The sequence below is a fragment of the Urocampus carinirostris genome, chromosome 4, assembly GCF_059441175.1.
Source record: "Urocampus carinirostris isolate Australia breed hairy pipefish chromosome 4, RoL_Ucar_1.0, whole genome shotgun sequence".
In the NCBI taxonomy this organism is placed as follows: domain Eukaryota; kingdom Metazoa; phylum Chordata; class Actinopteri; order Syngnathiformes; family Syngnathidae; genus Urocampus; species Urocampus carinirostris.
In genome coordinates this window covers 52,092,155-52,109,065 of record NC_142352.1, presented here as the reverse complement: position 1 = coordinate 52,109,065, position 16,911 = coordinate 52,092,155, and the positions used below count along the sequence as shown (strand labels likewise).

Below are 16,911 nucleotides of genomic sequence, written 5' to 3'. Positions count from 1 at the left end.
CTGGGATCCCTTAATCCTAAAACGATCGCTCTACCTCCTGAGCTACTGCCGCTCTAGCTGACATGTTTTACATCCTTTGAACATCACTTCAATATCTGCATAAATATGTGGGCACCAGACGTATAGCTGTCCAATTCCTTTCATTTTTACATGGCCAGGGTGCCCACTGTCAAGTCACATTTATTTATATAGCCCTTAATCACAAAAATGCCTCAAAGGACTGCAGAGAATTACAATTACACCATCGCCTGATCTTAAACTAACATGCGGGCAAGGAAAAACTCAAAACCTCAGCGTGAGGAAAAATGAAACCTTGAGAAGGGGCCTCACAAGTAGTAATCCCTCTTCCAGGATGACCAGGGTGGAATAGATTCAGCATTGAGTTACAGTACGCAAACGTAGGAAACATCAATAAAAGAGAACATGTTGAAATTTGTCTGTAAAGTGCTTGACAGCAACAAAACCCCGAGCCTGTAAACTAGTCCAGAAAGTCCATAAAAGCAACGACGGCAACAACGCAGCGTTGACCTGATTCAGGTCAGACGCTGGTCCGCTGACTCATCTCAAATCGTGGAACTGTAGAGTTCTTTAAGCACTGCGGTTCTGAGCTTCGCAGGTGTAATCAGTCTTGCGCCCCACAATACAAACCCCTGCTCCACAGAAAGTTCAGCATGTTTTCTGTGGTATGCTTCCAGTTCTTCAGGGGTTTCTTTTGGCCTGCCTTCCATGACGAATCTTTGCAGCTTTGAGAGTCCTGGTTACTTTGGCGATCCGCTTTGCAGTAAGCGGCACGCCCACCAGGTATTCACATATCAGTGCGTCAACGTAGGCGGAGATTGTCTCTATTCCAGCATCCTTAGTCTCAGATAATGGCACACGAGACAACCCGTCAGCATTGTCTTGCTTCTCCGACTGACAGTACACAATGTGGTAGTTGTATGCCAACAGAACGATTATCCATCTCCGGATCCGGGCTGAATTTATGCCCCCAGAGGTATTGATGAAACTTTTTAACGCCATACACAAGGCTTAGGGCCTCTTTTTCAATTTGTGAATACTTCTTCTCTGCTAGAGAGAGAGAAGGCATAGCATAGGCGATTGGATGCTCTTTTCCATCTGGTGTTGTGTGCTGGATTATAGCACCAATGTCATAAGCTGAGGCGTCCCATGCGAGGGTTCAATGACAGGCTCTGATCATAGTGCATTAGTACTTTGTCACTTGTCAGGAGTTCTTTACATTTATTAAATGCATCCTCCTCAGTATTCTTCCATTTCCATGTGACTTGTTCTTCAAGCAGATTGTATAGTGGTGCTAACACAGTACTTTGCTGTGGTAAAAAAGCGGCCGTAGTGGTTAACTAGGCCCAGGCAAGCCCGTAACCCTTTCACATTGGCAAGTGTGAGTGGATCGTGTATAGCTTTCAGCTTGTCTTCAGATTTGGGCCTTGTCAAACTCACACTTCGACTTTTTCACTCGCAGGCCATTCTCTTGCAAGTCTTGCAGGACTCCGTCGAGGTTTTTCAAAAGTTCTGCCTCATCTTTTCCCATTTTGAGGAGATCATCAAGGAAAACCACCACGTTCGGGTCCTTCATCAGGCTCTCCATCACACTCTGAAAGATGCTAACAGCAGAGTTAATACCAAAGCAAAGTCGGTTGTAAACAAACAAGGCCCTGTGAGTTTTGATTGTTGTGTATTTTTTTTGATTCCTCGTCAGGAAGCACATTTTGGTAAGTAGAGGCTGAGTGTATTTTTTAAAACAAATTGCCACCGCTCAGCGTTGCCAGCACTTCCTCAATGCGTGTCAGTGGGTAGATGTCAGTGTTGGTTACCTTGTTTACTGTCACCTTGTAATCGCTGCACAAGCGACAGAAACGACAGGAAAATCCCATTCACTGTGCTTCAAAGGACTGATGATGTTTTCATTTTCCAGTGGCTGTAAATCTTCTTCCACTTCATTGCAAATGGCAAGGGGTGGCTTTTTTGGAAGCTGGGCGTGGCATCAGTTTTGACAGAAATTCTGGCTTTGATATCCTTACATGTACCAACTCTTCTTTGAATACTTGACTGTGTTTTGCCAACACCTCGGGAATTGACTTAGGTGCTGAGGGTTGTTTTGCATTTTCACTGACCATTTTGAGTGCTTTACAATTCAACTTAATGCTGTCAAGCCAGTTCCTAACACAAAGTGCAGGTCTGTTGCCATCCAATACAAATATGGCAAATCAGCTGCCTGATCTTCAAAGGTCGCGTTGGCCACGAACTGTCTTTTTACTGAAATTGCCTGGTCAGTATAGGTCTTCAGCGAGATGTTGTTTCCTTCTAGTGGTGCGTTCAAGAATGACTCATAGTACAGCACCTCAGATATTATGCTGACTCCATCGCTGGTGTCAATTTCCATGTCAATATTTTTCCAGTTCACGGCAAACTTTGCTTTGAATGCACTTGTCTGTTTCATTTAAACAGAACACTCTTCTTCCTCTCTCCCATAATTTGCAGCCCTTTCTGAGTTTTTATTTTGCCCTCCTTCGTTCCTCGCAGCAGCCTGGCCACCTCTGCTTGCTTTCTGTATATGACCCACTTTGTCACATTTATGGCATTTAGCTGTTTTGAAGTTGCACTCATTCGGGCTATGTTTTTTTCCCTTTGCATCTATAGCACGCTGCTTGCGCTGAAGGAGAGATACTCTGCGTTTCATGTGCCTTGTGCACTGAAGAAGTTGGCTTGTTTTGTCGCGGTGAGCGGCCTCCACGTTGAGAGCAATCTCCCGGGCTCTGGCAAACGTGAGTTTGTCTGTGACAAGCAGCCTGCATTGGCATGTGTCATTGTCAATCCCACTGACAAACCCGTCGCGTAGAGCCTTTTCCAGTCGGTCTCCGAAATCACATCTTCAGTTCAGTGGCATACTAGGCTAATATTGCGCCTTGCTTCCGAACACACCGTCGAAATCTGAATTGCTCGGCTATGACCAGCAGCTTTGGTTCATAGCAATCTGACAAAATTCCCAAGATTTCATCGAAAGTCTTGTCCTTAGGTTTGAGAGGCTGAACTAAATTTCTAAGCAGTCTGTATGTGGAAGCACCAACAGAGCTTAGCAAGGTAGTTTACCGTTTCTCCTCGTCCACATCATGTGCCTCAAAAAAAGTTCCACACGCTCAACATAGCTATCCATTGTTCATTTTCAGAATTTAATTTGTCCGTTTTGGTGAAACTGGCCATCTTAACTGCACACTACAGCCGCATTTACCTCGTCGCCAATTAGTGGTGTATTGTAAATGATCACACACGTTGCACTCTGTTAACCACATTTACCGAACACTTGTCATCCGCATTACAACAAGCCAACTGGGACAAATTTTAGGCATGTGCAGAACAAGCTCAATATACCACAATGACGTCTGAATCGTGCATGTCTGACGCCATTGGATCAGATATTCAAGGAACGCAAGGCAAACACTGCCAGTTTCTTTATTCTTTGTTTTTCTTTTACATTATGTACCTTTCGTTTTATTCATATTTTGCGGTATCTAATTTTAATATGTACTTGTTTCATGCTCTAATGCTCTTTTAGGATTAATTTTTAAAAAAATCTCACTTTTGCGGGGCTTTGACCGAATTAAATTATTTGGTAAATGTACCACTGCAAAATTGTTTAACTCTCCAGATAGAGTTAACTTGTCCGCTCTTCGTGATTTTGAAAGTCCCCCCTCCTCTCATGCTCCCCGCCCCTTCTCTTCTGTTCTCTTCTCTTCTGTTCTCTTCTCTTCTCTTCTGTTCCCTTCTGTTCTCTTCTGTTCTCTTCTCTTCTCTCTCTTGCTCTCTCTTGCTCTCTCTCTCTGTCTCTCTCTCTCTCTCTCTTTCTCTCTCTCTCTCTCTCTCTCTCTCTCTCTCTCTCTCTCTCTCTCTCTCTCTCTCAATCCTATCTCACAGTGATGTCATTTGAAAGGGAGTTTTGTTCGGAACAACACTCTTATTAATGGACACTGACTTTCCAAGTAGTCAAAATGTGACTCAAAAGGAGGGGAAAACATGGGCTACGCGAAAAGTGGCCGTCGCCCCGGCACATTTTGTTAGGGCGGCTCCATGTCACCCTCGTCCCTGTGCCAGATGCCGCCGAAGACAGCGCCCGTGTCTCCCGCCCCGCCCGTGCCGCCGAGGAGGCTCTGGGATAAGGACAAAGCTTCGGGCAGGACGCGACGGGCTGCAAGAGCGGACAGGCGGGTGAAATGTGTCCTGGTAGGGGACGGGGCTGTGGGGAAAACAAGCCTGGTTGTCAGCTACACCACCAACGGGTACCCCACCGAGTACGTCCCCACTGCCTTTGACAACTTCTCGGGTAAGCTCATTACCATCTTCAGTGAAAATTTTGGCTTATAACCCACATGTTGTGTTCGGAATTGGCACCACTAAAAATTGTCATCGGGTCAATTTTGACTCTGGTCTAACTGTAACTCCTGACGACCAAAAAGGAATTAGCATCACGTTTAGCTAAAATCCTTAACTTTTAGGATTAATATACTTGTTACAGTATATTTGCTTTGACGAGTCATAAATGCACAAAACCATCAATTACTATTAATTGTATCCTTATTTTTAGCTGTATTATTTTGAATGCAAAGGAAGGATCTCCGCTATAAGTTTTTATTCTTAATTGATTTTCCAATCCAGCCAATATTTTCAGGATTTCTTGTATAAACTTAATGAATTTGCATTTTTACTGTTTGAGTAGATATGTATGACAGTAAACTGGCCAACCTCTCCTGAGATTGCGCAATCCCTCGTGAACTCTGTTCATGCTTGCAATTGGAACATTTCTGTTCCTGATTCTTCTGCTTTAATCACACGGTGTCCCTCCAAAATGTATACAGTGGGACCTCGCTTATTGCGGTTAATGGGGACCAAAACCACCCGCGATAAGTGAAAATCCGCAAAGTTGCGGCGCACCTTCAAAAAGAAAAAAAGAAAAAAGAAATAAATTAAAAAAAAAAAAAAAAAAATATATATATATATATATATATATATATATATATATATATATATATATATATATATATATATATATATATATATATATATATATATATATATATATATATATATATGGACAGCACGGCGGTGCAGTGGTTAGCGCATGTGCAGCACAGTTCATGTCTTGGGAACCCCCTGGGTGGGTTCAAATCCAACTCCAGACTTCCTGTGCGGAGTTTGTATGTTCTCCCCGTGCTTGCGTGGGTTTCCTCCGGGCACTCCGGTTTCCTCCCACATTCCAAAAACATGCATTTCAGGTGAATTGGCCGATCCAAATTGTCCCTAGGTGTAAATGAGCAAGTCAAGTCATTTTTATTTGTATAGCCCTTAATCACAAAAAGTCTCAAGTGAGTTGTCTGTCCCCGAGTGCCCTGCGATTTTATTTTTTCAATTATTATTCTTTAGACCCGGTTAATGGGGACCAAAACCACCCGCTAAAAGGGAAAATCTGTGAAGTAGCGACGCCCCTTCAAAAAAAAAATTTAAAAAAAAAATCTCATCTCATCTCATTATCTGCACCGCTTATCCTTATTATGGTCGCGGGGGGGCTGGAGCCCTTCCCAGCCATCTCCGGGCAGTGGGCAGGGGACACCCTGAACTGGTTGCCAGCCAATCGCAGCTGCAAATCACATTAGTTCTCGCAGCTAGCCGCGTTCTTCATCGACGCACGAGCCAAGTGATCCACCGCTAAGAGTCGTACAGCTGGGCGATTTTACGTGCGCCCGTTACGATCGGTGACAAATTCACGACAGGGTTTTTATTTGCGCTGCACCGCGGGTGCCGTTCGGTCGCTCCCGTGAGCGAGCCCCTAACCCGCGGTGCGGGTACTTTCGGGCGCGATACGACACCGACACAGTTACGGGAGTCCCGCGCACGTCCTCCGCCTTTCGCCCGCCGCGCACGGACGGCCGCCTGTCGTCACGCCACGCTACTGGGGTCGTCGGACGAGCGGGCTCCTCCCAGTTACGGGGGTAGCCCGATCACGCCCGCCGCCTTTTCTCGCGTCGCGCCGTGTGACGCCGCGTCCGCCGAACTCGCTCCGTCACGCGGCCCGGGTGTGACCCCCGCCGCGCCCCCGCCGCGCTGCGCATGAAAGTTGGATACTGATCATTGTTTGTGCAAAAAGCTCTGAAAAAAATATAGAAATGTGAAAATAAAGCTTAAGTGGTATGAAGTCCTCACGCAGATGCTCCAACATCCCTTTGTACTTCAGCTTTACTTTCACATTTTCTGAACATTTTGTTAGCACAAGTATAAGCCCATTTTCACTATTCTTACTCCTAACCTAATCTGATAAAAAGTCTATTGGCTATTTAAAGTTTAAGTTTTTCATCATTTTGGGACACCCTGTCAAAGGGATTTTCGCATTGCAATGCTTTACCATAACACGTGATAGTTTTCCCCTGATTTTCATAATAAAGAACCCTTAAGAAAGGTCCACAAATGTGGAAGTCCCCTTTCAAGGATGATCAGTTACAGAATGGGCTGAAAATTACACATAATTTAGACTAAACTGCATTTACAATTTAGGCCAGTCTCAAAGCACTAATTTGATAATATTTTTGCCTCTTTATTCTAACTTAGTTTTATCTTGTTCCCCTCTTTTAAGTATTTATCTCGTGTTTATCTTATCGTGGAGTGCCAGTTCTAATCTTGTTGCCAACAATGTCAAGTACGTTGTTAAAAACACCTCATGTACATATTTAATTTAAGAAGACAATAAAGCTTTTCTCCAAAGGAATGGTCAACTAGACTGTGGAGATTTTGATAACATAAACATCCACTAAATGTTTACCAGTTTTAAACAAGAGGTCCGAAAATAATGAGTTAGTTTTTTACGTCAAACACATCCTAATCAGAAAAAAAACTTCCCAAAATTGTTTGAAAAATTAAATTAGGTTGAAAAGAAAGTTTAAAAAAATAATACACTGCATTAAATACACATCTTTGAATTACTTTATTGGGACTACATACTAACATCTTTTGACATGGTAGACACAACAACATTTAGAGACCAAAATTTTGACCAAGTTGGCAGGGTTATGCACAACCCCATTTTAGACATTCATTTTTGGACTGAATCAACTTTACAACAGACCTGACCATAATTCAGCCAAAATTCAACTTCCAAAATACATCTGGTTCTGGGTGGGAACTTAAGGTAAGATCTTGGGCCTAGGCCCGAACCTGACCGGATGGTTCGGGTTTAAAATGTAGTGCATTCGGACCGGTCGGGCTTTTCTGTCGCTGTTTTCAGTTGAACTCAAAATGACTAAATCCAAATTAATTTTCCTCCTCGTTGTTGGGGTAAAAGACGCGCGGGTTCCTCCTACCACTTACCTCACGTCATATGTAATTTCTGCTTCTTGCCAAAAGTTTAAAATCTTTACAAACCTTTTTAGGCCCGATCTTACCTCTAGTGGAAACACTGTGTTTGACTCCATCCATCCATCCATTATCTGCACCGCTTATCCTCAATAGGGTCGCGGGGGTGCCGGAGCCCATCCCACCTATCTTCGGGGAGTGGGCAGGTGAGACCCTGAACTGGTTGCCAGCCAGTCGCAGGGCACACAGACAGACAACTTACTCGCTCATTCACACCTGGAGACAATTTTGGACTGGCCAATTAACCTGACATGTATGTTTTTGGAATGTGGGAGGAAACCGGAGTGCCCGGAGGAAACCCACGCAAGCACGGGGAGAACATGCAAACTCCATACCGGAAGGTTCGATCTCATGACCTCAGAACTGTGTCGCACAAGCGCTAATCACTGCGCTGTGTACTGCTGCCATGTTTGACTCCAAACTGTGTAAATCTCTTCTCAAATGTAGAAGATCCACCAGCCCTGCACTTCACTGGATTATGTTACTTTTCCCCTCTGCGCAGATACATTTTGAAGTCCCAGACTTCTGTGTGAATATGTTAAGTATTTTGTGGTGTTTTTATTCTGTGTCTGTGTTTGTGTGTAGCAGTGGTATCGGTGGACGGGCAGCCAGTCAAACTGCAACTGTGTGACACAGCTGGGCAGGTAATGGATCTAATACAAACACACACAGACACACACACACACACACACACACAAAGGCACACTTCCTGCAGCTTTATTTGTAATCAAGACAATGCCCCGACCCTGAGAGGAAAAACTCAGTCCGTCTTCCCTTTGTTTCAAAGCTATTCTCAACTCAGATGGTCATGTACTCTGCTGCCGTCTTCTATTTTTGTGCGGATATATCTGAAAAGAACTGTGCGTGCTTCGATGGTTGTAAAATGATGTTAAAAGTAGGCCATTGCAGTTGTATGTCATTGCAATAAAATATTTGTTATCAGTCAATATCAATAGTTATCACAATTATTATAACATTTCTTTCCTTCCCATTTTAAGTCTAAATTATGAAACCAGATGCAGCTTTAACTTATTTTTAATGGTAGAACAAATAAACATGGTGACACTACACACAGGATTTCACAAATACGAATAACATTAAATACAAATAAACGTTAACGAAATAAGGTAATTAATACGCAGAACCTTGTACATAATCTGAGGTAGACCTGCAATCCCCCAAAATTAAACAACCATAAATACAGACTAATTTTAATTTACACTCACCGACATATTAAATCACTTTGTGACTGCAATCTTATAGTATCTCACATTTTAAGAAAATGTTCAGTTAAAAAAAAGTTACAAATAAACAGAAAAAACAGCCATTGCTTTGAAGGTTTTAAGCCAAATGAATCAGTATCAGGCTTTAATGCTGCTCTGTGACTGGTCAGGATATCCCCACCTGTACCTTACATAGGGTAACTGGTTGCAGAGAAAAACAGGTAGCGCATTGCTAGCTAGCCATTTGTTGCTACTTGGACTTAACACTCACTGTTGCTTGTTAAACACCAGCTAGCACTCGTTTGAGACTGAATTGTTTTTTTTGTTTTTTTACTTCAATGTGTTCTAGCAAAGTATACTGTTTTAAATGGTGCAATGAATTTGTCATGTTGCCCATCTTGGTTGGGACATGTTGCCGGAAATGTTTGCAGTGCATGTCCCCACTCTGCTTTTTATCAGTAGCCAAAATACCTGCAAACAATTGAAGATGAGGGGCCTCACCTGTCTACGACTTTTAGCATGCTTTGAGTGGCTATGCTGAGTGTTGTTCTTCATCTTTTTAACGTTCTTTAGGACCGTATTGTAGTGCTTTCGCTTTCGCTTTCACTCTGTGTGAGCCGCTCTACCACTATTCCTGCCAAATCTTGGGCTTGTCCTCGTCTCCTGAATGTTGGTCTGGAATTTGTATTTTCTTGCTTTAGTGCCCCCGTTATCTGAGGTATTTGGGTGGTATAATTACAGTTAAAATTATCGACTTTTATTGAACGTTTTTATTATTCATGTTGGCAAAAATTACGTGACAATAATTACCGTGATGGTTTTATTGCCCATGCCTTATTAATAGTCAAGACAATTTAAAGGTTGGGCTTTTTTCTGGACAGCCGGCTGATTGAGTGTGCTTTTACTAGGGAGTCATTTTTTGGCTAGTGCATTTGCAGCTGTCTGCTTGACATCAAGTAAAGTATCAAATGGCACTGTAGCATGCCAAGTATTCATTGTGATTTTCTTAGAGGAACTACGTTAATCTTGATCATCCTCCCTATGAATGGGATCCAATGTGACCATTGAATGCACTAAATCAGTGGCGGAAATAAGATTTTACCGGAGTTTATGTCAATGTTCTAAAACCTAATACTAATTTGTTTACCAAAGGAGGAAACTCATCATTCATTTCCTCCATCTGTTCCTGCGTCATCCTCTCCTTGTCAAAACACTCCTTGCTGTAATTCCCCCGTCAATGATTGATGCCTTGTGGGTGTCCCCCTTCCCTGCAGGATGAGTTTGATCGGCTGCGTCCGCTCTGTTACGCTAGTGCTGATGTCTTCCTGCTGTGCTTCAGCGTGGTCAGTCCAGTCTCCTTCCAGAATGTCCCTGAGAAGTGGATCGCCGAGATACGACGGCACGCCCCCTTCGCCCCGCTCATTCTCGTTGGGACCCAGTGTGACCTCCGGGAAGATGTCAAGGTTTGACTGCTCTGTTCAATTGACTCCAGTGAGGCAAAAGTCAGAGTTTTTCACTATTACCTTTGCTAGTACAATATGTTATATAAACAAAAGGATTGAAGACACAAAATGTCCCTAAGGACCTGTAGGTGAAGGGTTTTAGTCCAATAGAGAGATGCTGAAATTGGACCCTGGACTTGGATTTTTGAAAGACTTAGGCCTATCATTTTGGAGACTTGGACTTTGACTTGTTCACATAAGGGTCAACTCATTCTTTTAATGGGACTCATGAAAAAAACTACACTCATCATGTTCATCTTTGTGCATTTGCAGGTGTTTCTTAGGGCTTCAGCTTTTATCTAAGTCAGACCCATGGAGTGAGACATGGAAGCTAAATAAGTAGACTTAGCTTAGACGTGTGTTTCAAAAACTTGAGACTTCAGACTTGACTTTGATTTTGAAGCTTGAGACTTCAGACTTGATTTGGACCTTGTCTAGAGTTGTATATCAGACACTTGAGATTTGATATTGATTTAAAAAAAACTTTATCTGCAAGCAAAACGCTTAGATTTGTTTATCCAGACCCAAGATTTGAAATGGATTAAAGACCTGGACTTGGCATACCTGTAGACTTGTGGGACTAAAATAAGACTTGCTGTAGATGTGGTTCAAAAATAAGATTTCATTTAGGCTAGGGCATAGAGACTTTTGCCTATCTCTGACTTGATGACATTCAATCATAGATAAGCACCAAGGTCTTTTTCATTCTATGAATTATTGCTTCAATTTACACGGTAAGTTATGACATTTTGTTTACTCCACAGATCTTGATAGACCTGGCTAAGTACAAAGAGAGGCCGGTGGACCCTGCACACGCTAGAGCGTGTGCGGCTGAGATTGGCGCAGTGGCCTACGTAGAGTGCTCGTCGCTGACCCAGAAGAATTTGAAGGAAATGTTTGACACCGCCATACTGGCCAGCCTTCAGAACTATAGCTCCAAAAAGCACTCACAAGGGAAACACAAACGGCATAGAAAGCAAATACAGAGGCCTGACAGGATAAAAAGCTTATGCAAGTCGTGGTGGAGAAGGTACTGCTGTGTGTCGTGAATAAGTCCAGATTACTACCTTAGGGCACTCTGAGGCAAACCTGAACACTCTTTGTTCCATCAACAAAGCCCGAGTCAAACCTTTTCAGAAATTGTAATGGAAAACCAAAGTTACATTTGTTGATCTCATTGTACATAAAGACCAAACTGCATTTTTATTTAACATTGGAAGCTAATCTAGGACTAACACAGACACTTTATAAGCTAATTTCAGCACAAACATTTGTTGGGATCTGTGTCTTGGCCTGCTGGATCAGCAAAATGAATTGGATGAGTTAAAAATTATATTCCCCAATTTCAATATAAGGAGATCTTAAAGGCTGTGTGTTTACGTGGTGTTGACCCCAAATCCAGTAGTTTGAGAAGTCAAACTGAAACCAAACCTACAGGATCTGACAGCGATCATACCAAAATGAATATAATGAAACCAAGTGGTGTCTGAACCAGAGTGTAGTTGACCAAAGTAAGTTGCATAAGTCCTGACAACCTAAAAATGATCTGTCACTGATATGTTTTGAAGAAGTTTTGAAAATGAGAAAGTACAGAAGTCTTGTGAGGCAACAAGGCGTTTCTTGTTAAAATGAGTCTGTGTCATGATTCTTCGCAATTAAGTTAATTAATCTTCTGCTTGTTGGCTGCACCTGCCTATCGGTTTTCCTATTTACATGTTTGTATTATCACAAGATCACGTCAGTTGCAAAGTGCAGACTGTTGATGCCCTACCTGTTGTATTGTTGCACACTGTATGAACAAATGTATGCAGACTTTCACAGACAGGAAATTAACCTAAAAGAAAAGGTGGTGACAATGCCACTTTGCAATTTTACCAGCAAGAAGAGATAAGGGTCTGAGCAACGTTCTATTATGGAAAGATTTAGTGTACATAATTGGGAACACTTTTAGAAAAAGCAAGCATGATACCTGAGAAAATCATTAATCTGCTCAAATTAAAATATTATGCTATAAAATAGAATTTTACTTTAGTTTATTGGGGTTGGTGTTTTTCAGCAGCAACCAAGAAAACCTTTTTCTCTGACTCAGGCTGGTCACTAGACAGAAATCAATATTGACAAAAACGAGAGTCGATTTGTAAAATGAAGCAGTGATTCTATCACTGGAATTGTTTGGTCATTCAGATTTTCCAGCTGCCACTGAATAGCTCCTTTGTGTCAATCCTGATAGTGATACATTGTTTTTCAGCAGGGAAAAGGGTGCACAAAGAGGCCTGTCTTGTAGTGTAGGTGCAGAAGCGCAGGGCAATTATGGAAATAGGCCATAGGTCTCACTCATTGATTGAGGGTTTTTAACTGCCAGCTTTTTTCCATTTTACTATTCTTGTTGATTATTTAGAGACAAGAGAACGATTCATATGGATTCTACAGTCAAATTATATCTAATTATTTCGACCATTTAATCAGCTATGCAAAGAAACACTAGGTTAATGCGACGAAGTCCAGATGTGTCAGTTAGACGGAGACAGTCCCATGGATGATACGTCTTTGCTATGTCCTGTCTTTGTGCAGGACCATTCCATTTTTCCCCAAATCCAGTTAGCAAACCAATCGTATGCCACGTGTTAGAATGATAATTTATACATCTAAACTCTGTGTAATTGCTAACAGCTTGGTTTGTGGTAAAGTGGAACTGCTTTTGTGTCGAAGAATACAGAAAATTGTAGTTGGACTGAAATGAGGTGCAGTATTGGCTAATCCATTCATTCAAAAATAAAACCATGGAAGTGACAGGTTATATGCCATGGTAGGGTTAGGACTTCTGAAAAAGACAATAAATGCTTGGACAAGATTTTACAAGAACAGAAATTAAAACTTAAGAGTATGTTGTATCAATGGAAGTCAGAGGCCCTTAATTAATTTCCTGATATAATTTATTGTATATTTGATTTTTGTTTTGTCTGTGTTTCAAAATCAGGTCATAGCTTCTTCGACATTTTATTTTATTTTATTTGACTCATCAAATGCACAAAGAACTACATTTAAAGGGGGTTGTTTATTAATGTAAGTTTATTAATAAAAATAATGGAAAATCAAGCTATCGTCCAAGTAGGGGCCCTTGTGGTGTGTGTGATTGCTCATATTTATTTTATTTTTTTGTAACTTTATTTTACAAAATCCCTGTAATCTTTGAAAGGGATTTTTTTGTCTCTCTGTTAAAAAACTATAATTCATATTTGTTAGGGCTCCAATGAAGATGGGTGTTAGTTTTGTACAAAAGTGTTGATGTAAAATACATTTGCTGCAATACATATAGTTTTGACTGTTCGATATGTGTTGCAAGTATAAATAATTATGCCTTGGAAGTGAATAACCAGCGGAAGGCCTTCTTGTTTCTGATTATTTTAGTTTACTGTAAATATAACGCTTTTGAAGCAAAGAGTTTCCCCAATCCTCACATACATGAACCCAGAACTCCGTAAGTATAATGGAGGTGATATTTCAGTTTTGTGATTAGCTATCAGTTAGACAGCCATGGTTGTAATCAGCAGATGCACAGCAATGTTTCAAAGCAGGAATGGAATAGAGAAGAGGACACATATGTTCTCCATCTCCCTGCCATATTGTAAACCTCTGCGTCTTTCAGAAACCCTCAGCGAGTTATCAAGTGCTTTATTTTCAAAGATGTCATGTAATAATCGTTTAGTTGCTTTGAGTGTGGTGTGGCAATGCACCGCAAATACAGTTTTGCCTTGGAACCAATCTGGTTCCCTCGGCTTTGCAGGAACCTTGTTCTGGTTGGATAGTGTTCATCTTTGAAGATGAACTATTACGCATTCCAAGTCACAAGATTCGGGCTGGGAAAAACACTGATAGCATGAAAATAAATCCTTCAGTGGTGACATTTGAACAATCTTACTAGAATTATTTACAGTTTTAACTATTTTACCATGGATTACGCATTGTACTGTATGTTTCTGTCACAAGGAGGGTGAGGGGGTGCCCGGACCAGAACGGAGGCAGGAGGCAGGAAGGAAGAACTCAATTGCGTGACGATCAAAAACTTTTATTTACCAAAATAAAAGTTGTCCAAAACTCAGGGACAAGACAGAACAAACAGGCTTTAACAAAAACGTGCAAACACAGGTTTCTTCCAACTCAACTAAACAGGACAAGGCATGACAGAACAGAAAAGGTATAATGAGCCAGCACCCGCAAAACCCACAATCCAGCCTTAAATAGCAGACACGCAATTAGTTGAACTGCTTCAGCTGGTGCCCAGGGGGCGGGGCAGACCGGTCGCCAAGGCAACCATAACAGAGCCCCCCTTTAAGGGACAGCTCCCGAGGTCCCAAAAAAGAAAAAATTACTACCTCGCGCCCCGGAATGGTTAGACGCTCACGATTGGGGCAACCCCGCTCCCTCCTCCGAACACGCAGGAACGGGGAGAGGCAGGCGCCATCTGCGTCGGGCGGATAGGAATCGGCGCTCGGCAGGGGGGGTCCGGCGGGCAAACTGGACAGGCGAAAACAGGACAGGCGGAGTCGGACTGGCAGGCAGCGAAGTCGGGGTCGGACTGGCAGGCAGCGGAGTCGGGGTCGGACTGGCATGCGGCGGAGTCGTAGTCGGACTGGCATGCGGCGGAGTCGTAGTCGGACTGGCATGCGGCGGAGTCGTAGTCGGACTGGCAGGCCGCGGAGTCGGACTGGCAGGCCGCGGAGTCGGAGTCGGACTGGCAGGTCGCGGAGTCGGAGTCGGACTGGCAGGACGGGGAGTTGGACCGGCAGGACGGGGAGTCGGACCGGCAGGACGGGGAGTCGGACCGGCAGGACGGGGAGTCGGACTGGCAGGACGGGGAGTCGGACTGGCAGGCGTCAAATCCTCCCGGGACCCCATTCAAGGCACAGCATAGGCCACGCCGGGCGGGGCCGTGGTTCGAACGGGCAGGGAAGGATACCTCAATGGGTGCTTGCCAAACGGCGTCCTCCAGCTCTCCCCAAATCGCGCAGGGATCGTTCGCTGAGTTCAAATGTTGGCTGGCTCATTCTGTCACGAGGCGGGTGAGGTGGTGCCCGGACCAGAATGGAGGCAGGAGGCAGGAAGGAAGAACTCAATTGCGTGACGATCAAAAACTTTTATTTACCAAAATAAAAGTTGTCCAAAACTCAGGGACAAGACAGAACAAACAGGCTTTAACAAAAACGTGCAAACACAGGTTTCTTCCAACTCAACTAAACAGGACAAGGCATGACAGAACAGAAAAGGTATAATGAGCCAGCACCCGCAAAACCCACAATCCAGCCTTAAATAGCAGACACGCAATTAGTTGAACTGCTTCAGCTGGTGCCCAGGGGGCAGGGCAGACCGGTCGCCAAGGCAACCATGACAGTTTCATAATATAGTTATTTTATAGCAGGATTAACATTTGACAGTTGTATGTCTCAAAGTTACCGCTGTTTTTTTCTTGTAATCACTTTTCAGTGGTCATTTGTTCATAATAAAACAAAACATTGGGGCACACACAATTTTCAGGATTGCACACACAAAAGACACATTGTAATCAAAGCGTGTAGTGAAAAGACGCATTGGGAAAACAAGCAGCAGCAATTGAAAAAACAGTAACATGACAGACCGCACGTGTGAACACACAAGTGTCACAAACCTTTTGAAAAGCTACCTTTTTGTTACTGGTCTTGAAGGGCTACCAATTTGATCTGTAGTTTTAAAATGGCATGTTTTGTTATTACTGAGTTGTTACTATGTTATTATTATGTTACTACCAGGTTGTAAATATAAGAAGTAGGGTTACAATAGGTTCAGTCAACCACTGCAACGTCATGCCAATATGCACATTTTCTGCAAAATCCAAATTGGCTATCGCTGGTAAGCAGATTTCCTAACTAGTCCGGAGGTGAGATAGTTGTTCTCATGTGGCTACCTGGTGTCTTTAGGCACCAATTTGGTGACCCCTATATTACGGAATATAAAGTATCCACACGGTACATATTTGATTTACAAAATACCAGAATATAATAGAATCGAAAAAAACAGAATCATCTTTCTTGACATTGATATCAACGTTGTGAAACATTGTATTTAACAAGATTAGACATGGTACTTTAGGGTAAAACATGTAATATAAAGACTTTGTAGGGAAAAGAGATAAAAGACTATCAGGATGAAAAGGCCAAAACAGTAATAATTACAACATAGAGCCTAGAAAACTGATCTAAGTAATAATAATTCTTAGTGTAGCATAATTATTTACCCAAATGTGGACAAATTGTTGAAATGTTTCTATAAACTTGGGGCGGCAGTAGCTCAGGAGGTAGAGAGCTCGTCTTGGGATCAAGGGATCCCAGTTCGAATCCCGGCTCGTCCGTGTTACATGTCGAAGTGTCCTTGGGTAAGACACTGAACCCCTAATACCCCCAATAAGCAGGTTAGCGCCTTACATGGCTGCAAGGCCGCTATTGGGAAATGTGGAGCACATTGTAAAGCACTTTGGGAAGTCATTGACTTGAAAAGCGCTATATAAAAATGCAGATAATAATAATAATAATAAATGTGTTGTTTTATAGTAGCCGTCACCAACGTGGCCCCTAAAGAATACCTGAGTAGTGCACAGACTGCTTCCGAAAATCGTGAAAATAGACAAAAAGACAACCCCCCCTCCAAATAACCAAACTTTATTTCCACTGAGAAGGAAGAAACAGATGAGAAAAATATATATTTTTGTTGTGCTGTTTATTGCTGCAAGATGTCACTTATGC

The 16,911-nt window shown here is 42.6% G+C and overlaps 1 protein-coding gene across 2 annotated transcripts; it reads left to right on the top strand.

The window, feature by feature from the left end:
• Nucleotides 1–3,780: 3,780 nt before the first annotated feature.
• Nucleotides 3,781–13,449, top strand: rhoua (ras homolog family member Ua). Of its 2 annotated transcripts, none has more exons than XM_088334876.1 (4): nt 3,781–4,336; nt 8,002–8,057; nt 9,911–10,099; nt 10,903–13,449. In XM_088334876.1, the coding sequence occupies exons 1-4, from the start codon at nt 4,084–4,086 to the stop codon at nt 11,185–11,187; spliced, it is 783 nt and encodes a 260-aa protein (XP_088191002.1). In that variant the 5' UTR covers nt 3,781–4,083; the 3' UTR covers nt 11,188–13,449. The 2 variants fall into 2 exon arrangements, with proteins under 2 accessions (XP_088191002.1, XP_088191001.1); XM_088334875.1 differs by having other exon boundaries at nt 3,791–4,336; nt 7,999–8,057.
• Nucleotides 13,450–16,911: the final 3,462 nt, after the last annotated feature.

What these genes read in the sequence shown, in the direction of transcription:
- rhoua (XM_088334875.1), top strand. Translation starts at nt 4,084, where the DNA reads ATGTCACCCTCGTCCCTGTGCCAGATGCCGCCGAAGACAGCGCCCGTG. An exon ending in TGTGTGACACAGCTGGGCAG is followed by an intron (nt 8,058 to 9,910) that starts GTAATGGATCTA and finishes CCTTCCCTGCAG; the next exon opens with GATGAGTTTGATCGGCTGCG. An exon ending in ACCTCCGGGAAGATGTCAAG is followed by an intron (nt 10,100 to 10,902) that starts GTTTGACTGCTC and finishes TTTACTCCACAG; the next exon opens with ATCTTGATAGACCTGGCTAA.